The sequence below is a fragment of the Artemia franciscana genome, chromosome 8 (genome assembly GCF_032884065.1).
Source record: "Artemia franciscana chromosome 8, ASM3288406v1, whole genome shotgun sequence".
Lineage (NCBI taxonomy): Eukaryota > Metazoa > Arthropoda > Branchiopoda > Anostraca > Artemiidae > Artemia > Artemia franciscana.
In genome coordinates, this window is record NC_088870.1 from 39,753,363 (window position 1) to 39,776,582 (window position 23,220).

The 23,220-nt window shown below is 36.8% G+C and overlaps 2 protein-coding genes across 3 annotated transcripts in view; one reads left to right on the forward strand and one right to left on the reverse strand.

The window, feature by feature from the left end:
- Positions 1-23,220, reverse strand: part of LOC136030416 (uncharacterized protein CG3556-like) — a 173,594-nt gene that overhangs the window by 9,355 nt on the left and 141,019 nt on the right. Inside the window, exons 8-10 of the mRNA XM_065709381.1 lie at positions 21,242-21,422; positions 14,474-14,678; positions 3,428-3,582 (exon numbers count right to left, since the gene is read on the reverse strand). Coding sequence (XP_065565453.1) covers positions 3,428-3,582; positions 14,474-14,678; positions 21,242-21,422 — 541 coding nt within the window. The remainder of the gene's footprint in view (positions 1-3,427; positions 3,583-14,473; positions 14,679-21,241; positions 21,423-23,220) is intronic.
- The window catches only part of LOC136030415 (dynamin-binding protein-like), a 56,392-nt gene that overhangs the window by 771 nt on the left and 32,401 nt on the right, over positions 1-23,220 (forward strand). Inside the window, exon 1 of one of the 2 annotated variants that reach the window (XM_065709378.1) lies at positions 23,079-23,101. The exons of the other annotated variant lie outside the window; for it this stretch is intronic. Coding sequence (XP_065565450.1) covers positions 23,094-23,101 — 8 coding nt within the window. The 5' untranslated portion in view covers positions 23,079-23,093. Of the gene's footprint in view, positions 1-23,078; positions 23,102-23,220 lie in introns of those variants that run through there. 2 annotated transcript variants of the gene reach the window in all.

Genomic DNA, 23,220 nt, shown 5'->3' on the forward strand with positions numbered 1-23,220 from the left:
GCCAATTTTCGTGTTAGCGTCTTTGTTTGAAGATTTTCGATCTACGAAGAAGGTAATCTAAAGAGATCAAATACACGTTTGACATCCCTAATACTAGAAAGCTTGAGAAGACTAAATCATCTATTAAAGACACCTTTCATGAGATTCTTGTGATTTAATTATTTTCCTAACTAAAGGCTTGGTAAAATTGCCGATAAAGTGCTGCTAGCAGTATTAATGCACAATTTGCAACAGCTGATTGAAAGTTCCATAAGAAAGGTCAAGGTGTTACCTCCAATGGCAGGATCGCGTTTTTCCACAAAAATTGGCCTGTTTTAATGTAAACCCTTTATTGATTAAAGACCATAATTTCTGCGATAGTTTGGACAAGGAGCCTCGTTCTGCCAGTGGCGATAACGTTAGACCCCCTCCCCTTGCACGTTTTTGGTCTTCCAAAAGATTCTTCCAAATCTACAACAGATTTGGCTTTGGATGGTGTTTTGGCAACATCCTTGTCAAAAAGGAACTCCGTTTTGGCAAAAAGACTGAGATCATAATCAGTAAGTGTACCTGAGATCATAATGTGAACTACATCTGTTAGGCTTTTGACAACCTTTTCTTTGATATCATGATTTTCAAGCTAAAGAATCAGATTTGCAGCCTCTAAAACATAAAAGGCTGAGTGAGCAGTTGTCATAGTGAGGTGTCTTAGCATCCCTCTGTTTAGCCCGTGATGGGATTGTAGCCCAAATTTTACTGTTAACCTTGGGAGCAAAAAATTTATCGGTATTCGCAGGCCTAGCTCAAATAAATTCATCAGCTTCCCTATTTCCAGAGGTTAAGAGATAGCTCCGTTTGTAAATTTGGCAAGTTTTTTATGGATCTTGGGACCTTCCCTAGTGCCAGAACGTTCTTCAGAAGCCTTTTTAAATAGAGCGTCATTTGACGTGCTTACGGACATCAACTGGTATTATTTATGGTCAATCCAAGGGACCGCGGATGTCTATCTCAGTTTAACTCGAAAGCGTAGCTAAGGTACTCTGCTTTGGAGTAGAATGTCTGGTGTCAATGGGTAAACAACAAAAGCTAAAAAAAAAGGCGGATTGTTTGGTTTCTGAGATAAGCTTAAGGAATAACGTGATCTACTTGCAAAAATACGTCGAAAAAACAGTCTGAAAGTTGAATTTTAATAGAAATTTAAAAAATGCGTCTGAAAGTTCACTTTTAAAAACAGAAGTAAAGGAGAATAATCCCTCTTTTCCCCTTGACGATCCCCATAAACTATGTGTAAATTAAAATATTTTAAAATGTTTTTCTCATTCACGAATACATTTTTTTTAGCTCATATTCTTTCAATATTATTTTACTGTCAGTTAAGACTGGAATGGTTTTGAAAAAAAGAAGAAATAAATGTTAACAAGAATGGTTCTCCAACATAAAGTATTTCCATAAATTGAGAAAAAGTATTGGGAAAACTTTCTCATAAATTAGGATTGATTGGGACAATTAACCGACCAACGCCCCTAAGTGAAATAAATGGCTTTGACATAAAAGCTGCTGTTTGACCTAATTTATCCACAATCCAGACTTTTATTTTTATCCTCATCCCAAAATTGTGTACTTGTATGCTAGAAACAGAAGCTTTCCCAAAGACTTGTTAAAAACTTACATTGTAAATTTTTGAAGCCCGATAAGGAAAATTATACTTTTTGGAGACACAATATTTTTGTCGTTTGGTTTATTTATTTCTTGGAACGCTAAGCACAGTTCATTTCTTTCTGTTAGTTTAAAACGTTACTATTAAAATAATATTAAGCAATGTATTGTTTTACGTGGGTTGGGTAATTAGCATTATTCACACGGGGTGGTAGGATGTCCTAAGGAAATACTTAAAGAAAATGAAAACCCCTTGGGAGGGTGGAAAAAGGGAGGCTTTGAATAGATTGGGATGGAGGAGGAGCGTGAATGTCTGTGTTGGAGTCAAGCGGCTTGGTGCTGCAGTGAGTTGTTGTTAGTAGTAGTAGTAGTATTTGACCTTATCAGTTATTTATCAATTTTAGTCTTAGATTTAGAGCAACTATCAAAAACAAAACACTTTACATTTTAACCACTTCGAATCGGTGTGCTATCATGGTGAGACTTGAAACCTAGGCAAGGGAAGAACCACGGCCCATAATAACCAAAATTTGAAAACCCGCTTTCAAAAATGCTAGTAAGTGGAGTTTTGGTTGATTTGTTTAGGTTTTTTTGGACTGTTCTAAAACACATTTTTTTAATGTGTTATAAAATTTTAATTATTTTATTTTGTATAAAACGGAGAAAAGGACCAAATTAATTAATGAGATTCTGTGGATTTTTTCTCCTATGTAAATCTTGGATATTAAACTAATAAATCTCATTTACTAAAATTTGATTGCGCTGGCATGGAACACAGGCTTATCCTATATCTAGGCTGTATTTACTTTTGTTCGATGGTTCACAATTTCTCGCGTTTAACATGTACATAAGTACAGGACTTGGGGCTCCCTATTTTTTTTCCCATAACGCCCCGTAAATTCAACAAAAAAATCACTGTTTCTGCAATTTTGAGAAGTTTAACCCTAATGAATGAAAGTAATACTAATGAATTTTCCTGACGAAGAACTACCGGGTTTTATTTACCGGGATTTAAAATGAAATATTTCTCATTTTCCTGTTTTACAATTCATTTTTTTAATCTGCTCGTTTCCCAAAGAGGCCTCATCCACTGGCACCTCCCTGGTGACACCCATACACAAGAAAGGCTCTTAGTTCTTAAATTAAGTTCTTCTCATCTTGTGGTAAATATTTTGTTTTACTTTTGGCCAGGGCATTCAATTCCATTATCCTGTTTATGTTTGGATTTTATAATTTGTATTTTTTTAAGTTTTCAAGAATCTGAGAAATATGTCATTTAAAATTAACTTATTATTGACAGTGCAATTACAACTTCCCTTTTCAACGAATTTTGCTCAATTCAATAGCGCAAATGGGTGGAGAGTTTATTGGCTCCAGCCGCTACTCACTTTATTAAAGTTGGAAAATTGTATAACTATGAAAAGTATATTTTGACTGCGCAATGGCCTTAAAAAAGACATTTGAAAATTTTCCCCTTTTATAGACAGACCAGAATGGCCTTATAAAAGACATTTAATGTTTTTCTCCCTTTATAGAGGGACCATTCCTAAAATAAATCTTTGCTACACCATTGGTCTCAAACAGACACCTAAATTAGAATTTTCGTTGGGGACTTGGAAGGGGGACACAAATTCGAAGAAACGTAGGTGAGGTATACGGATGATTTAAGACACTACTGGAAAATTTTAAGATTCCATTTTATGGGGGAATGAGGGTAAAAGAGACCGAACACACTCCTGTGTAGGGATCTGTCATAAAAACTCACTGTTTATTGGTAAACTGGGTGTTTTACCTGAAGGAGCCACATAGTCTGTTGGTGGAGGGTTCTTTGGATCAGGTCTGAAGGGTAATCGATACAGAAGCCAGAAATGAAATCCTATTGGCTGCTCTCTTCTGCCACCAATTGTGTGGACATAGTGGCCATTTGGCCAAATTGTTGCTGAAAACCTGAAAGCAAAGATTCTACTTTAAGAGAGAAAATGCAACACTGGCTAAAATGATGAAAATTGAATTCCTCGCGAAAAAGGTTGACCTATATTTAGAAATATTAAAGGATGAAAAAGGGGCAGGGGTAGATCTGGGATTTTCTTTAGGGAGGGGGGAGGCTGCATTATAGGTTATTTCGATAAACTTGCGAACAAAGAAATACCTGCAATTTAAAGGGAACCTCGGCAATTATGTGTCGTAGGTAGGTAGTGGAAATTGTCATAAATTTAATCTAAAATCTGGTGAGGGTTAAAGTTCTAATAAATCTATTCAGATTAAAATTATATAAAAATATTGATACAAAACATAGTTAGTTATAAAAACCGCCCCAACATAATAAAAATAAAAAGCTGTTCATCATCTATGAAAAAATGAAATTTAATATTTTCTGCATAATTTTTCGCCTTTGCACATCTGGCCGCTATAGCGAGTGAGTTAAGCATTTTATTGTCAAACAAAAGATTCGTCTTAAACCATCTTTTGGGGTCATGCACTCGTTATGACAATTTGTATAGGTCAAACCATTTAGCATGTCGCTTAAGTTTATACATCGGTTAGTAACTATGATAGTAATGAAGACTAGGAAATGAGGATAAAGATAAAACATGTATTTTCATAAAATATGTACTAAACATTAAATACTAGTTCTTTTATGGGCGTAACACGAAAAATAGAACGAAAAGATAGAAATGCATCGAAAACGAGGGTATTAAGTATAGGCAAAAAAGCATCCACTAATCACTGTTTCTTTTTAAAAATAGTGTTTAATAAACAGTGTCAACTTTGACGAAATCCAAAAAATTTAATAACCAAAATCTTACTTTTCATAACAACGTAGCGTATCTTTCCACTTTTTAAAGTTCTATATATTTCGCTTAAGTTACTGAATTTATAATTGTATAAGAAAAGTCTATTTCTGTATTTCCACAACCGCCATATTTATTTATTAGACGATCGATGTCTACCTCAATATTTTAGTAAACGTTTATAATGGATAGTCCTGTCAGTTTAAAGCTTTTCGTTTGTATTTCCTCTTCTATTCATCTTAAAATATTTTAATAAAGACCAAATCATCAGAAAAATATGAACTCTAATAAAGATACATGTAGGTATCTGTTTCAAACTGAGTATAAGAGTCAAAATACTCCTTAAAAACAAATAATTATGTGTTAGTTATGTTTGTATTTAATAGGTATAGATTGGTGATTTAGATTATCAGGGTTTCAAGCTGTGGTAGATTTGTAGTTGATTTTTTTAATCTTGAGATTTTCCTATATTCAATTCAAAAGTTTATATCTCGATGTGTCTGTTGAGCATAAAAATAAAAACTTGAAATTTGACTAAAATTTAGCATTTAGTAAGAGAATTGTCCTGTAAATATTTTGATTTATAAACAACTAATCGTGGAAATTATGATTCGACGACATGTATCAAAATAAGTATAAAAATCCTCAGCGGTTTATATAGAGTTTAGACAATTTTATGGACAAATATATGCAACGCCTATATAAAAACACAACTATATTTTCTGACTGGCTGGTATTGAGGTGAGAAATTCTGAAATAATATTGCAGTTGCATTCCGTTTCCGCGTTTAACTCAAGTTGTTACTTGTTGTTACTTTAACTCAAGTTCCACTTTTTATCAACATTTTATTAGCAAATGTTTGAAAAAAAAATCGATGTCATTCCACTGATTCAAATTGAGAATTCAGAGACCTTTCTATACCATCTAGATAAAAAAAAACACAATTGTTTGCCTTCTTTTATAAACAATTTTTTGAAAATCTATTCTTCGTAAATGATTACCCTGATATTTGACTGAGTATTTCGACTCATATACTTAGGTTTAAGCATATACTTATACGAACCCTTATTAAAGTTCTAAAGTGTTCGGCCTTTATTTTAATGTTTTAGGATGAACAGAGGAGGTGATATGTCATATAATGCAGAGCTTTAATTAGATGAAAATAGGCAGTAAAGTGGCCACCATTTGCTTACAAAATCTAAAACTTAAATTAATAATTTTTGCACTTCTCATAAATTTACTTTCTATTATAAAAATTCCCTAAAAAAAAAACAACAACAATGTTGTAAAACCACCCTGCTTTGCAAAAAAAAGCAAACCCAAAAAAGCAAAACAGACAGCCAAAAAAAAGTAATGATGTCAATTTATTCACATCAGTGCCATAACAAGACTAGAAAAAAAAATTCTGACAGTAAAAAGTAGTGAATATTTTGCTTTTCAACGCCGTTGTGACAGCACAATCCTGAAATACCATTTTGACAGCCTAAAGAAGTTAGGATTTTAATTTTCCCGTCCTTGTTATTACGAAATAAAGGTTTTGTCCTCCCAGCTGGCTTTTGTGGTAATACGGAGAGATTCCCTTGATAAACCTAAATTTAATTAAATAGTTTTGGCGGTATGCGTCATTAGTAAAATCTAACAGAGAACGCAAAAAGTAACTGAAACCTTGTTTCAAACTTGTTTGCAAAATTAAACAGCCTTAGTAATTAAAAACTTATTAAAAACTCAACTATTAAACGCAATTACAAAAAAAATAACTTTCGTCTTAACCCAAACCAGAGCAAGCGGTCCTAACTATGCATCGGCACTGTTTCTGTTTTCTGTTTCTGTTTTTTCTTGCCTGTTTCTGTTTCTGTTTTTACAAAAAAACAGAACAGAAAACAGAAACAGGCTACCTGTTTTTGTTTTACCTGTTTCTGTTTCTGTTCTGTTTTTTTTTCATCTGTTTTTTCCGTTTCTGTTTTTTTTTATCTGTTTTCTGTTTTTTTTTCTGTTTTTTTTTCAAATTCCGCGCTATCTAGCGGGCATGATACCGAAACGCATGATACCTACCCGTGCCTACCGTACCGAAACGCACATCTAGCGGGCATGATACCATGATACCGTTGATTTTTGAATTTAAACAAAAAGGGAATAGTTGTGGGAAAAGTCAAAGTCATGGCCAATTGTAGAAAAAAGCTAAGACAGATTGTCCAATTAAGTGGGCAACCCAGTCAAGGTTAATTTTACCCCTTTGATTGCCGTTGTGACTGTCTCCCATTTATGCTACACCTCTCCGTCCATGCATGTCCCTTGACAATGCCAAAATAGAGTCAACCCGTTGACTACGGGTTGACTACTTGAAAATTTTCCTCTCATGCATGTCACTCCACAATGCTCAACTAGAGTCAACCTCTCATGCTAATTCACGGCGGGGTAAATCTGAGCGAAAGAGAGAGATAGAGAAAGAGAGAGAAGCTTGAACGCTATACAGTGGACATGGGCTAGATGGGAACCCCATATGACAATGTCTCTACTGTTGGTATATGTGTAGCGGATGGCTATTACCGCTTGAGCAACGGTCTAACCATTGACGGCTTTAAGGATTCGTGCTTTAAGCGGCAAACATGGGCTCAATGAAATCCCATATAAAAGAGGAATATAGCGTTGGTATTTACTTAGAGCAATGGGTTACCGCTAGAACAGCGATCCAACAAGCCACGGCTTGAAGGCATCCGTACTTTAAGCGGTGAACCTAGACACCTTGGTATGTGTGTAGCGGAGGGTTATTACCACTTGAGCAATGGTCTAACCATAGAGCGTTATAGAGCGTTGGTATTTGCTTAGAGCAATGGGTTACCGCTATAGCGACGGTTTAAATAGCCTCTAACTTAAGCGGTGGACATAAGCTAGATGGGATGACTCTGTGTCTGTCTGGTATATATTAGCAAGCAGCGGTCTAAGTAGCCTCGGCTTGAAAGCATCCGTGCGTTAAGCGGTGAATATAGTGTTGGTATATGCTTTGAGCAATGGTTTACCGCTAAAGCAACGGTCTAAGAGCAACTAGGGTAAATTGTCAATTATAAATGACATTTAAGCTTGAAAGGAATATAGCGTTGGTATCACCCGATTGGACACATTTTATGACAAATTTCGCCCCCCCCCTAAAAATACGCTAGTGTGTTGAATTACACGAAGTTGCTCATCTTTTGTACGTGACTACAAGGATTTAACAAGAAGATGTTTTCTTTCCTATTAGAAATAGAAGAAGTAAGGAAAAAACAGGAAAAACAGCTGTTAAAACAGCTGGTTTTTTTTAAAAAAACAGCTGTTTTCTGTTTTTTCGAAAAACAGAATAGATTACAGAAACAGGTTACCTGTTTTTGTTTGACCTGTTTCTGTTTCTGTTCTGTTTTTTTTCTAACTGTTTTTTTCTGTTTCTGTTTTTCTCAAAAACAGAAACAGTGCCGATGCTTAGTCCTAACCACAAATCCACCACTACGTCAGGGGGGCACCCCTTGCCCCCTGGATCCGCCACTGAAGGAGGGTCAATAAGGGGAGCAATGCCCCCTAGATCTAATTACTCCCTATGTCTAAAAAATACTAAGAAAAATAAGAATAATTACATTATCCCCCTCCCCTAGATTTTCAAAACACCTTTATGTCCAACTTCATTGAAAAAATGAAAGAGATCCTTGTCCCCCTTCCCCCTACATTTTTGTGAATTAACGCCCCTGGCTCGACAACGGCAATGCATAGCCAGGTGGCGATCTACAAAAATTAGGCAAAATGGAAATTTGACGGTTAAAGTGCTTGATCAGAAAAGATCTCCTGTAATACAAAGAGAGCATGATTGACAGGGTGTGAACATATTTTATAATCGAAGTCTGAACTGGTGCGCTTCAATGTGCTAATTGAGGCATCATTCAATCCACCCAGTTGAAAGGGAATTTCACAATCGACTCCGAAAACTGCAGTATTTGTCGTGAAGGATACTGAGCTTCGCTGATCGATTTCAATTCGCTGTCGATTTCACAATCGACTCCGAAAACTGCAGTATTTGTCGTGAAGGATACTGAGCTTCGCTGATCGATTTCAATTCGCTGTCGATTTCACAATCGACTCCGAAAACTGCAGTATTTGTCGTGAAGGATACTGAGCTTCGCTGATCGATTTCAATTCGCTGTCGATTTCACAATCGACTCTGAAAACTGCAGTATTTGTTGTGAAGGATACTGAGCTTCGCTGATCGATTTCAATTCGCTGTCGATTTCACAATCGACTCCGAAAACTGCAGTATTTGTCGTAAAGGATACTGAAATTCGCTGATCGATTTCAAATTCGCTGTCGATTTCACAATCGACTCCGAAAACTGCAGTATTTGTCGTAAAGGATAGTGAGCTTCGATGATCGATTTCAATTCGCTGTCGATTTCACAATCGACTCCGAAAACTGCAGTATTTGTCGTGAAGGATACTGAGCTTCGCTGATCGATTTCAATTCGCTGTCGATTTCACAATCGACTCCGAAAACTGCAGTATTTGTCGTGAAGGATACTGAGCTTCGCTGATCGATTTCAATTCGCTGTCGATTTCACAATCGACTCCGAAAACTGCAGTATTTGTCGTGAAGGATAGTGAGCTTCGCTGATCGATTTCAATTCGCTGTCGATTTCACAATCGACTCCGAAAACTGCAGTATTTGTCGTGGAGGATACTGAGCTTTGCTGATCGATTTCAATTCGCTGTCGATTTCACAATCGACTCCGAAAACTGCAGTATTTGTCGTAAAGGATAGTGAGCTTCGATGATCGATTTCAATTCGCTGTCGATTTCACAATCGACTCCGAAAACTGCAGTATTTGTCGTGAAGGATAGTGAGCTTCGCTGATCGATTTCAATTCGCTGTCGATTTCACAATCGACTCCGAAAACTCCAGTATTTGTCGTGGAGGATACTGAGCTTTGCTGATCGATTTCAATTCGCTGTCGATTTCACAATCGACTCCGAAAACTGCAGTATTTGTCGTGAAGGATAGTGAGCTTCGCTGATCGATTTGAATTCGCTGTCGATTTCACAATCGACTCCGAAAACTGCAGTATTTGTCGTGAAGGATACTGAGCTTCGCTGATCGATTTCAATTCGCTGTCGATTTCACAATCGACTCCGAAAACTGCAGTATTTGTCGTGAAGGATACTGAGCTTCGCTGATCGATTTCAATTCGCTGTCGATTTCACAATCGACTCCGAAAACTGCAGTATTTGTCGTGGAGGATACTGAGCTTTGCTGATCCGATGTAAGGTACGATTGACATTGAGAATGGCATCCATTGAACAAACTGGTGACGAATTGGCAGATACCAATGTCAAGGAAAAACGATATATTCCTGTAGCTGTTTATAATCTCTCAAACTGAGTTATTTACACGAAGCATTAGAAGCTTTATTATGATTTTTCATTATACGTATATTCTCTTAATATTCCGTTGATTTTTTTGACCCGGTCGGCGATTTCTGTACTTCATAGGGGTTAAAAATTGAAATCATCTAGATCAGAGTATTAAAAAATAATAGTGATATTTCTGTGTTTAAGAGTGCAATTATGGAAATTCCTTTCAGTTAGTACGAATTTCACTTCTTTTGTTGTCAAACAGTTCGTGGTAACGAACTGTAGTAAGGAGCGACCGGGCTCAATAGTAACCAAAACTCTAAAAAATGGAATTTTGATACCAATAGCTACATCAAAAGAATTGCATTTTAATGCTGATTTTAAATATATAAGTTTCATCAAGTTTAGTCTTACCCATCAAAAGTTACGAGAATGAGAAAATTTGCCTTATTTTAGAAAATAGGGGGAAACACCCCCTAAAGGTCATAGAATCTTAACGCACATCAGCGTATCAGCGTGATGGTGTGAAATCACACCATCAGATTCAGCGTATCAGAGAACCCTGTTATAGAAGTTTCAAGTTCCTATTTACAAAAATGTGGAATTCTGTATTTTTTGCCAGAAGGCAGATCACGGATGCGTGTTTATTTGTTTGTTTGTTTTTTTTTCCCAGGGGTGATCGTATCAACCCAGTGGTCCTAGAATCTTGCGAGAGGGCTCATTCTAACGGAAATGAAAAGTTTTAGTGCCCTTTTTAAGTGACCGAAAAAATTGGAGGGCACCTAGGCCCCCTCCCACGCTAATTATTTTCCCAAAGTCAACTGGTCAAAATTCTGAGATAGCCATTTTATTCAGCGTAGTCGAAAAACCTTATAACTATGTCTTTTTGGACGACTTACTCCCCCACAGTCCCAATGGGAGGGGCTACAAGTTACAAACTTTGACCAGTGCTTAAATATAGTAATGCTTATTGGGAAGTGTACAGACATTTCCAAGGGGATTTTTTGGTTGGGGGAGGGGTTGACAAGAGGGGGATATGTTGAGGGAACTCTCCATCGAGAAATTTGTCATGGGGGAAGAAAATTTCCATGAAGGGAGCGCAGGATTTTCTAGCATTATTTAAAAAAAAACAGTGAAAAAATAAATACGAAAAGTTTTTTTTCAACTGGAAGTAAGGAGCAGCATTAAAACTTAAAACGAACAAAAATTATTACACATATGAGGGACTCACCTCCTCCCAATACCTCGCTCTTTACGCTAAAGTATTTTTAGTGATTTCAACTATTTATTCTACGGCTGTTGTGATTCAGGGGCCATTCTTAATGAATTGGGACAAAATTTAATCTTTAGTGTAAAGAGCGAGGTACTGACGAGGGGCTGAACCCCTCATATATGTAATAAAAACATGAGATTACAAAAGTTTGTTACGTAAGCTAATTTATAAGTTACGTTTATCTTTTACTAATAAAAACATTCGTAAAAAATTAAAAGTTCTAGTTGCCTTTTTAAGTAACCAAAAAATCGCAGGGCAACTAGGCTTCCTCCACCGTTCCTTTTTTTCTGAAAATCATTCGATCAAAACTATGAGATAGCCATTTAGCCAAAAAAAGAAAATAAATAAACTTGCAAATTTCGTGTTAATTATTCCTCTGTGGAGAGCCAAAATCAAAACATGCATTGATTCAAAAACGTTCAGAAATTAAATAAAAAAAAAAGTTTTTTTAGCTAAAAGTAAGGAGCGACATTAAAACTTAAAACGAACAGAAATTACTTCGTATATGAAAGGGGCTGCTTCCTCATCAACGCCCCGCTCTTTACGCTAAAGTTTTTTACTGTTTTAAAAAACAGAGTTGAGAGAAAGAGTCAAACTATTTACTGTTTTAAAAAACAGAGTTGAGAGAAAGAGTCAAACTATTTACTGTTTTAAAAAACAGAGTTGAGAGAAAGAGTCAAACTTTAGCGTAAAGTGCGGGGCGTTGATGAGGAAGCAGCCCCTTTCATATACGAAGTAATTTCTGTTCGTTTTAAGTTTTAATGTCGCTCCTTACTATCAGCTAAAAAACTTGTTTTTTTTTATATTTAATCTTTTAAAGAAACAGTGTTAGAAGAAACAGTGTTAGTATGTTGCTGTCTTAGTGACTTTTGTATCTGATGTAGTGGTTTGCGATTTGATTGTTTTTTGTTTTTTTGAGCTAGTGACCACAACTCGGATATGACCTTCTTGTGGGTCTTCGTATACAAGACGAATAATCAGGGTTTTAAATATAGTAGGCATATTTCTTTTTTCAAGAGAGAAATAAAAGAAATCCTTTTTATTTTGTACGAATTTCAGTTGTTTTTTTGGAGGGGGGGGGGTTCAAATAAATACTGTAGTAGCTTACTATGGCCTCTCGGGGTATGATTTTAATAGTTGAATTTTTAATTTGTTTTGTTGCGAGGATTGTGGTGCCAATTAGCATGTGCGATTTGTATTAGTTGTTTTATAATTTATTTAGTCCTGTATTATTTTCTTATAGATTTTTGCCACCCCCTCGGATAAGTTTTTCTACTTCTCAGGGTGGCTGTTAACTTCACGGGGTGGTGTTGTTTTTTAGTTTTATAAATAAATATATATATATATATATATATATATATATATATATATATATATATATATATAATATATATATATATATATATATATATATATATATATATATATATATATATATATATATATATATATTTATATATATCTCTTACGTAAGTTTATTTATAACCATTCTAACCGTCAAATCCGCAATAATTTATTTGTCAACTCAACAAATATGCTTTAATTTTCTAGCATTATCACCGGTGACGTCAATTCAAGCAATTTTAGAGGGGGGCAAAATATATAACCTCAAACTCCAGCGGGGCTAATTTGTCTTTTTATAATTTTTCAATGGAAACGTAGAGAGAGGGCATTTTTCAATGACCCCCCCCCCCCCGACAGAAGAACTTTCTTTTACATTCTGTTACACCCTGAATCCACCCTCTTCGTGAAAACTGATAGTATGGGTGCACCAGGTATATAATCTCTAGTTAACATATTTTTTGTTACGCACCGTAATTAAACGACAATATTTCTTTTTTACTACCTGCTCTTCAGGAGCTGATCTCGGCGTACAAAATTAATACGATAAATAGCTCTTTATGTTGTAACGTCCAGGAACTTTTTCCCAGGAACAAAATGAAACAATTTTTTCTATCCACGTTAAGTATTTTTCTCGGAGTAACTGCTTGACTTAGTGAAAACTTGTAGCTTTCTTTTTTGGAAGTTGTTTGGAACGTGGCTAAAATTATATTTTTGAAAGAGCTTTTTTCAGCTTTATTTTGAGAGCGATGGGTCCTATTTACCAAGAACGAATTTGCAAAGAAGTTGATGCAAAATATAATTACGTGAAAATAAAAATGTGAAATGAGTTGAGAAATAATTGGTGGTATTACGAAATAATCACAATAATTAACTAGGGAAGTTTAAAATCTATATCACGTAAAAAAATGACTTGATTCGATTATTACTACTACTTTAACAGTTTGAATGACACTATTCATCAATTTCTTATTGTTGAGTTTGCTAATTTACCCCTGTCCCCCATTCCGTGAAGGTGAAAATTGATACTGGTGCACAGACAACTGATTTTTGACGTGGTATCCTTCACGAGTCGGACGAAAACTTCGAGGGGGATCAAACCCCCTAACCCCCTTCCCCACTCGATGCGGCCTTGTTAATGAATAACAATAAAATATGATAAAGAATATACAAAATATGCTGCAAAGCAACGAGTTTTCTGATGTAACAATTAAGGTTCTCAAGCTTTCCAAATTACCCCTCGTCGTCATCAAGCCGTAGAATCAATCCACGACCTGAAATAGAACCAGCAAATATGTCATGGGAGAGGCAGGGATGTACCATCCGTGTGATGTTGTAATATTGTCTTATAATCACAATAATGATATTTTTTATATTTTATATTGAATTTGTCACGATTTTTTCTATAATTACCTATTATATAATTACATTATATTATATTACTACTACTACTACTAATAATAACTCACTGCAGCACCAAGCCGCTTGAGGCCAACACAGCTACGCACGCTCCTCCTCCAACCTAATCTATTTAAAGCCTCCCTCTTTACATCCTCCCAGGAAATTCCCATTTCCTTTAAATCTTTATTTATGACATCCTCCCAACCCAGACAAGGACGACCTGCTTTCCGTGTAGCCCCAGACGGTTGGCCAAAAAGGACAATCTTCGGTAATCTGTCATCCTTCATCCGTAGAACGTGGACTAGCCATCTCAACCTTTCTTTCATTATAGCCCCAGAAAGCGGGATTGAACCACACTTTTCGTACAGCCTACTGTTTGAAATACGGTCAGTCAGCCGGGTACCCAGAATAATCCGTAGGCAATTTCTCTGGAAAACATCTAGTAAATTTTCATCTGCTTTTCGGAGTGCCCGTGCTTCAGAGCCATATTTGACCACTGTCAATTATATTATATTACGTATATTATATGTTAATACAATGTTAAATTTTCATGATTTTTATATTTTACTTTGAAAAAGCTATTGGCGGGATTTTAAAGCTTACCAGACAAGTAAAGGACACAAGGACCAAAAAAGCAGAACACGGAATAAAGAAGCAATACTTACTCATAATTAGGGTCTAATTCTGCGGCTGCCTTCATCACTTCAAAAAACGTTGTTTTTTCCGGGACCTTCATTTCCAGCTCCTTAACATCGGTCACGTTCCTGTCGATCCATAATATATAAGTGATTTGAACACCGATTTTACTTTGAATAGCACTCGGACTAAAAGCAACTTCTAAGGGCAGCTCCAATCCTTTTTGAGTGGTACCTAAGAAAGAGAGGGGAGCTTCCTATATTGGACTAATTAGAAAAGAATCAATAGAAAACCGATTTCCTAAGAATATCCTCATAAATTTGAAGAAATAGATCTTGCGATAGATTGAAATAAATGAAGGAAAAGTCTAAAAACTTTGGCAAACGATTTCTAAAGTATGGAATTTAAAAAGCCCACATAATCCGTTGTAATAGCTAGAGCAAAAAAAGAAGCTCAAAATTTATAACTTCCTAAGAATTAGCTGAATTTATACAAAAGGCTAAAGGCTAGGGTAAGGCACGTTGCTTTTTTGGAGGGGACTGCCCTCCCCCAAGATTTTCATGCTGCCCCTAGACTTTGAAACATACCTGCTTTTAGTGTTTTCAATAAAAAATTGAAAGAACAACAAACTTTACCCCCCAACAGATTAAAAAAAAGTTCATCCCCTCCTACATTTTTCATGAATTGGCATCCATGGCTAAGGTCATTTTGTAGTCGGCAGTTAACGCTGTATTCATTGCTGAATACTTCGTAATTGGTACAGGGTTGAACAAATAAAACTGAAGGGTTAAAGGTGTACATAATTTTTTTCTTTTTTTTGCAGATTACTTAGACTTCTATTCAAAAATATATTATGAGTAGATATGATGTGCAGCAGCGACTTAAAATTATTGATTTTTTGTTCTTCTGGGATCTCAACTCAACGAAATTATTATCGTCTTCATTTTAATAACGGATTAAATAAAAAAAAGTTTTTCAACTGAAAATAAGCAGCAGCATTCAAACTGAAAACGAACAGCAATTATTCCGTAAGTGACGGGGGCTACCCCCTCCTCATTACCTTGCTCTTTACTCTAAAGATTTTAGTTCTTAAATTTTTTTTTCAGGAGTCGTTCTTAAAGGATTGAGACAAAACTCAAACTTTAGCGGAAAGAACGAAGCATTGAGGACGGGGCACCCCCCCCCTCATGCACGGAACAATTTTCATTCGTTTAAGTTTTAATGTTGCTCCTTACTTTTAGCTGAAAAAACTTGTTTTATCTATTGTAATTCAAACAATGAATTACATATTTCAAACAATGCCGGAAATTCACCTTCCCCTCCGTTGAGCCCCCACATCTAGTTTCATGTAAAAAAGGCATGCTTTTATTTAATTTCTGATCTTTTTCCAGATGATCCCAGAAATCCCCCTTTGTAAAAAATTATTTTCTGGAAACCCACTCTCCCAATGGAAACTTTCTCACGCAAAAAAAGGCCCCTATGGAAAAATTCTTAAGACATTTCCAATCCCGTTGACAATTTCCCCCCGAACACTTCCAAGTCCAAAGAGAAAGTAAGACAAATAAACATAACTTAGTATAGGAGTTCTTGCAAATTCTCCACTCGTGAAATTTCACCTAGAAAGTTCACCTCCAGAAACATCCCTCCCCAAGGAAAATTCTTCTCGTAGAAAAGTTCTTTGCAGAAATTACCCCCCCCCCCCCGAAAATGTCTGCCCACTTCAGGGGCAGATCTAGAGCCAAATTTTTGGGGAGGCCCATTGTGACAAGGGCGCAGATGAGCAAAATCTTGGGGGTGGGGAGCCAATGTGACAAAGGTGCCAATAATTGACCACATTGGCAAATTTCTTCGAAAAAAGAGTGAAAGAACGAAAAAAAAACAGAGAAAGAAGGCCGTAGGCAAAATCCTGGGGGCCTGGAGATCTCCCTCCCCCGCCCCGCTCCCTGGATCCGCCAATGGTATACTTCCCAATAATACTATTTGAAACAAAGGCCAAATTCCATTATTTACAACCGCTTCCCCAGGAGCTTTTGGGGGTCATGTCACCCCCAAATGGATAGTTATTAAAAGCTTTTAAATATGCTGAACAAAATGGCTATTGAAAAAACAGTGGGCTAGTTTCCCTCTAATCTTTTTGGTCACCCAATGAATTTTATATATTTGGAATAAGCATAAAATTCTAAGTCTTTTGATGTGTCTATTGTACACAAAATTTTGTTATTTAGAGTTTTGGCAGGCCTTGTCGCCCCTTACATACGGTTCGTTAGCATAAACTGTTTGAAAGCATCATTCTAGTGATGAAAACCGTAATTTTAAGCATGCAAATCTTTATGTTAATGACGTAATAATGGAAAATCGAAGAGGTTGTGGTAACGAACTGCAAATAAGGAGCAACTCGGCCGAGCAGTAACCGAAATTAAAAAAAGGATTTTTGGTAACAATTAATGCATAATAATTGAATTTTTGTGCTGATTCTAAATATATAAAATCCAATAAATTCAATATTACGCATCAAAAGCTACAAGCCTGAGAAAATTTGCCCGATTTTCGAAAAAGGATGGAAAACAACCCCGAAAATTCTAGCAATCTCTATGAAAATCACACCGTGAGATTCATCATATCATTAAAGTCTACTGCAGAGGTTTCAAGCTCCTATCTACGAATATAGGGATTTTTTTTCAAGAAGAGGGATCGAATGCGTGTTTGTTTGTTTTGTTCCCCGCGGTTGTTCCCGTATCAAACAAAAGGTTCTTGGAGATCAGGAGAGGTTTCATTGAAACGGAAACTACCCAGCACTAAGGGTCAATTGTATCCTTCGGGAGGCAATTTCGACCGATGCAGTGTTTGGCAGCCTCCTAACACTGTCGCTTGTTCAGTCTAAAGTCCTCATGAATGTGGCCCGATTGCCCAGAGAGGGTGTCAGGCCCGTAGGACGGATGAGCGCTCGGCATTCCGAGGTCTCTCTAGAGTCGTGTTGCTTGAGAATGCAGCGCTAATCAGGTGGTAAACTCCATCTAAGGCTAAATATGAATGTGAGACCAATAGAAGACAAGTACCGCGAGGGAAAGTTGAAAAGAACTCTGAAGAGAGAGTTAAACATTGCGTAGTTCTATTGAGTAATCAAAACGATTGGAGGGCAACAAGCCCCCCCACGCCCCTTTCCTCCCCAAAGACATTCGATCAAAATTTTGAGATGGCTATTTGTTCAGCATAGTTGAAAGGTTCAATAATTATGTCTCTGGGGATGACATACCCCACCCCACCAACCCTCGTGAAAGGGCTGCAAGTCAAACAATTTGCCCATTGTTCACATATAGCGTTTGTTGTTGGAAATTATACAGACATTTTACGGGAAGGATTTTCTTTGGAGGGATTTTCCCCGAGGAGGAATTTCCGTGGGAAGGAAATTTCCCCGTGGAAAATTTTTATATGGGTAGAATTTACCGGAATTTATATAAGCATCTCTTTTTATTTGTCTTACTTTCTCTTTGGCTGCTCAGTTTCATATGTGGAAAGAACGTTCCGGGGGCAATGTCCGGTGGAAATTTTCAGCGGGGAAGGAGTTTTCTGGGGGGGGGGAATTCAGGATGAAAGGATTTTGTACTGGCGGTTTCACCATTTGATTTATCATAATTGAAATGTTCAATAACTATGTCTTTGGGGGTGACATGATCCCCCCTCCCAGCCATTGGGGAATGGGCTTTAAGTTATGGAATTTGCCCAGTGTTTACATATAATATTTGTAATTAATAATGCGACAGTTTACTGCGAGAGGAATTTTCCATGGATCGAATTTTCTACGGGAGGAACTTTCAATGGGGGCGATTTTCTAAGAAGACTTTCCTTGGAGGGAGGGTGATTCATGACCTGTTTTGAAAAACCAACAGAAATCAAATATTTTTTTTTTCAAATGACAGTAAGGAGAATTTTCCAGGGGAATTCCCGGGGGAAATCTTTTGAAGGGAGTTATCAGTGAGGAGGGAGTTGTCCGGGGGGTTTTTAGGGGTATCTTGTGCGGGAGCACTTTTCCTTGAGGGAGGATCTTTTGTTGTATGGTTTACCCGGGGGAATTTCCTACGGAGGAGAACTTCCTGTCATGATTTGGTAAACGATCAGCATTAAATAAAAAGTATTTTCGACCGAAAGTAAGAAGCAAGATTGAAACTTTTAACAAACAGACATTATTCCGTAAATAACGGGGCGTTCTCCTCTTCAATCCCTCACTCATTACGTTTCAACGGCCCTTGTGTTTCAGTAGTTGCTCTTGAAGAATTTTTATAAAAAAGCTAAATTTTAGCCTAAAATCGAGAGATTGAAGAAGGAGAAGTCTCCCTAGTGTACAGAATAACTTACGCTCGCTTTAAATTAAACGTTGTCCCTTACTTTCAGTTGAAAAACGTGCTTTTTTTTATTCGATGCTCTTAAAAGAGCCAATATGCGTCAGCAGAAGAGTGAAAATCATTGGAGAGATGTCATATTTTATGCTTCAAATGTGTTAATTCAAGAAATAAAAAAAAATTAATAAAAACAATAAGATACAGCATTTCCGTCTTGATTGGGTCCCCGTGTATACTCGGAAAGTCTTGTAGCTGAGTGGGAAAGAGAACAGCACGTTACCTTCTTCTTTTTATGGCACTTGGTATCTACCAAGTGACATATAGAGATTGCAAATTCTGTCGGTCTGTCTGTCTGTCTGTCCCGGTTTCGCTAGTTTAGGCACTTCCAGGTAAGCTAGGACAATGAAATTTGGCAGGCGTATCAGGAGCCAGACCAGATTAAATTAGAAATCGTCGTTTCCCCGATTCGACCATCTGGGGGGACGGTTAAATCGGAAAAATTAGAAAAAATGAGGAATTTGTAACTTTGTAAACTTTGAAAGTAGTGAAAGTAGGTTAGATACATAATTAAATTCTTAATCATAATTAAGTTCTGTGGAATTCCCACTTCCTAAATGATTACATTAATATTATAAATTCCGAATATTTGCAGGAACTGACAGATTAAAATAGGTCAGTTCCTGTCACATGCTTCAATGTTTGTTTCCTTGTTTCAGTGTATATAAGCCAACGTTTTAGATTATTTCGTTCAGTCCTTATTCTGTGTCTGTCCTCGTCGTGTGTACATTTAATGTATTATATGTGTAAATAAACATTTTTATACTCTACACATAAACTTTATGAAAGTTAGAGACACTTGACATCCTCTACCGTTCGAACCCCAGATTGTAGGCCAACGCTACCATTAGACTCTCAAGAAGAGAGCACAGAGAAAGAAAGTCCCAATTTACAGTAAAGTAGTAGTAGAGACTACTTTACAACTTACTAACGGGTGATCAGATCTTAATGATCGTGAAGGATATCGTGTCGCAGAGCTCTTATTGTAAATCCCGACCAGATCCGGTAACATTGGGGGAAGTCGGGGGAGGAACCTAAAATCTTGGAAAACGCTTAGAGTGGAGGGATAGGGATGAAACTTGGTGGGAAAAATAAGCAGAGGTCCTATATAAGTGATTGACATAATCGGAACGGATCTGCCCAATTTGGGGGAGCTGGGGGGGGGGGTAATCCTAAAAAATTAGAAAAAATGAGGTATTTTTAACTTACGAAGGAGTGATCGGATCTTAATGAAATTTCGTATTTAGAAGGAATTCGTAACTTAGATCTATTAATTTAAATCCCGACCGGATCCAGCGTCATTGGGGGGGGGGAAGTTGGGGTGGGGGAATCGGAAATCTTGGAAAGCCCTTAAAGCGGAGAGATCAGGACGAAACTTGACGGGGAGAATGAAAACAAATCATACCGGACTAGATCCGCTCTCTTTTTGTGGAGTTTGAGGGGGGGAGTAACTTGGAATAATTAGAAAAATGAGGTATTTGTAACTTACGAACGGGTGATCAGACCTTAATGAAATTTGATATTTAGAAGGATCTTTTGCTTTAGAGCTCTCATTTTAAATCATCACCAGATCTGGTGACATTGGCGGGAGTTGCAAAAATTTGATATTAAGAAGGAACTAATGTCTCAGAGCTCTTATTTCAAATCCCGACCAAAACTGTCTACATTGGGGGGAGTTGGAGGGGGAAATCGGAAATCTTGGAAAACGCTTTAGAGTGGAGAAATCGGGATGAAACCTGGTGAGTAGAATAAGCAAATGTCGTAGATACTTGATTGACGTGACCGTAATGGATCCGCTCTCTTTGAGGGAGTTAGGGGGTGGGGTTCAATGCTTTTGCGAGTTTGGTGCATCTGGACGTGCTAGGACAATGAAAATTGGCAGGCGTGTCAGGGAGCTTCTGCACAAATTGACTTGATACAGTCGTTTTTCCTGATTCGACTATCTGGGGGGGGGCTGAAGGGAGATAAAAAATTAGAAAAATAAGGTATTTATAACTTGTGAGCTGGTGATCGGATCTTGATGAATTTTGATGTTTGGAAGGACCTCGTGACTCGGATAAAAATATATTTTTAGCTCTATTCATACCTGAAAACCCACGATTCGTGTAAGATTTATCTTTTGGTTGTTTCATTATGAAGCTCGCAACAGCTTTTTTCCGGATGGGACAATAATAAAAAAAATTGTAAGATTTTATTTGAAGTGCCTAAAAATTCGAGATTATGGGGAAGGGCCCTGAGTTCCCTCCATCCCCTGTGTACATTCTTGTTTCGAACATATCATCTTTCTCACTTCTTATCAATCGCTTTTTTTGAGATTTTATGCTTCACTCTGGATGAAGCTTATAACATTTTCTTCAATTAAAGCGAAACCATAAATGAATTTGGAGTCACAGAAGCTCAAACCTGAAGGACAGTTTCTTCTATCAATTTGAGAAAAGCCACCATCTCCAGCGAGAGCCAGTAGGATTTGCGAAGTAATTCCAACTGTTCCAAATGAGCCATCTGACTGAAGTCGATCTATTAGCCATTGCTCAGCTTTTCTTTCATCCCAGCCATCTACTCTGTAATCCAAATTTGTGAGGGCCTGAAAAACAAACAGTTGCTTAGATGGGGGATTCTCAGTCTCTTGTTCATGAGCCAGATTTACTCCACGAACCAGGGATCCCTTCATTTTTTGTATTAACAAACGGGTCACAAAACACACAACAGTTAAATTTCCATATAATACTAATAAAACAAAAATAAATTCACATTCAAATAAGCCTCGACGTAAATTAGAATATATGGGACAACCCAAAGAACACAATGTGTGTGTATTTCAACGCTGGTAAAGCCATATTCAAAGCTGATACAATAAGCATAATAAATAAGCAGATGCCTATAAATAAAAGAAAACTCCTTTTTTCGAGATTTAAACCGTTTAAAATAAAATTAACCATTGCCACTATATAGCTAGGAGGTTAATTTATGGATCCCCAGTAGCAGCTCATCACTTGCAACATTAAACAGATCTCCCCTTAGATTTGCCATAACATTACAGCTAAACAGAAAATGTCCGTCCCCCAAAAATACTGCATAGTGGGCAATTCGTAACCTCTTTGAAAAATTAATATCCTTTCAGTTTATTCTAAGTGTTATACAATTAGCTTCTCCGATAGAAAAAAATAGGTAGACAAAACACTTCCACGGAGAAAAAATGATATTTCGTTCCACAAAGCTCAATAATTTTCCACAGACCATTCATATTAATTAATATTTAAGTTGAATTGCTCTGAATGACCTTTAAAAGCATGGAGTCACTCCCTAGCCCGGAAAGACCCAAAAAAATTACGAAAAAGACGAAGCTATACCAGGATAATTATGAGCAAGCGACAAAAAAGAAACAAGCAAGTAATAAATTTCGGCAAAGTTGTTTCGTTTTATTCACTTGGCGAAAATCCTCCTCGTTTGGCTTTGTTTTCCTTCTTAAATTTTCTCATTTTTTTGTAAGTCGGGTATAAGCTAAAAAATAGATAAATAAATCAGTGTATTCCACAAGCCCAGGAACCGTATATACCGAAAATGTAAAGATCAAGGAACTCACTGTAAAAAACAAATTACAAAACATGCACAAAAAGATACCAAGCAAAAAAAAAACTTAATCTAGAAACAATATAATTTAATCACATAAACTTTTTCTTCTTTCCGAGCATTTATCTATATACACGCCAACTTGTTGTTGAGTTTCTACTTTGAGGAATATCAGTAAAATGCAAATCAATCCCATGTGAATATATCCCCCTGAAATCAGAAAGCACCGGGCACTATCGGAGAAAATGTTCCCAATCTTCTTCTTCCTCCTTAAACACGGGAATACCAACCCTCAGAAATCACACTTTTTCTAACAAATAATTTTTGCCTACTCTTGATTAGAAGGCAATTTCTTCTACAAAACTGGATTTGGCCAGGTTATAGTGTCACAATGTTGTAGAATTGCCAACAAGTATATTTTCATACATTTTCCAACAAAAACTAAAAATTATTCGGCAACAATTCACATCCCTCGAAAAGCTCCATGGCTTGCAAAGGAGAATTCGGAAACTCTGATTTCGCAGTGAGAAGTTGAATAGTTGGTCCATTTATCTTGCAAGTATATAATCATGGCTTGCATGTTTGTCGGAATTATTTTGTCTAATTTTTAACTTACGAAGTTAACTTCTAGGCACTAATCCCTAGAAAAGCTCCATGGCTTGTAAAGGAGAATTCCGAAACTCTGATGTCGTAGTGAGTAGTTGAATAGTTGGTCCATTTATCTTGCAAATATATAATCATGGCTTGCATGTTTGTCGGAATTATTTTGTCTAATTTTGTTGCTTCTGGGATGCTGCCGTGATTTGAAATGC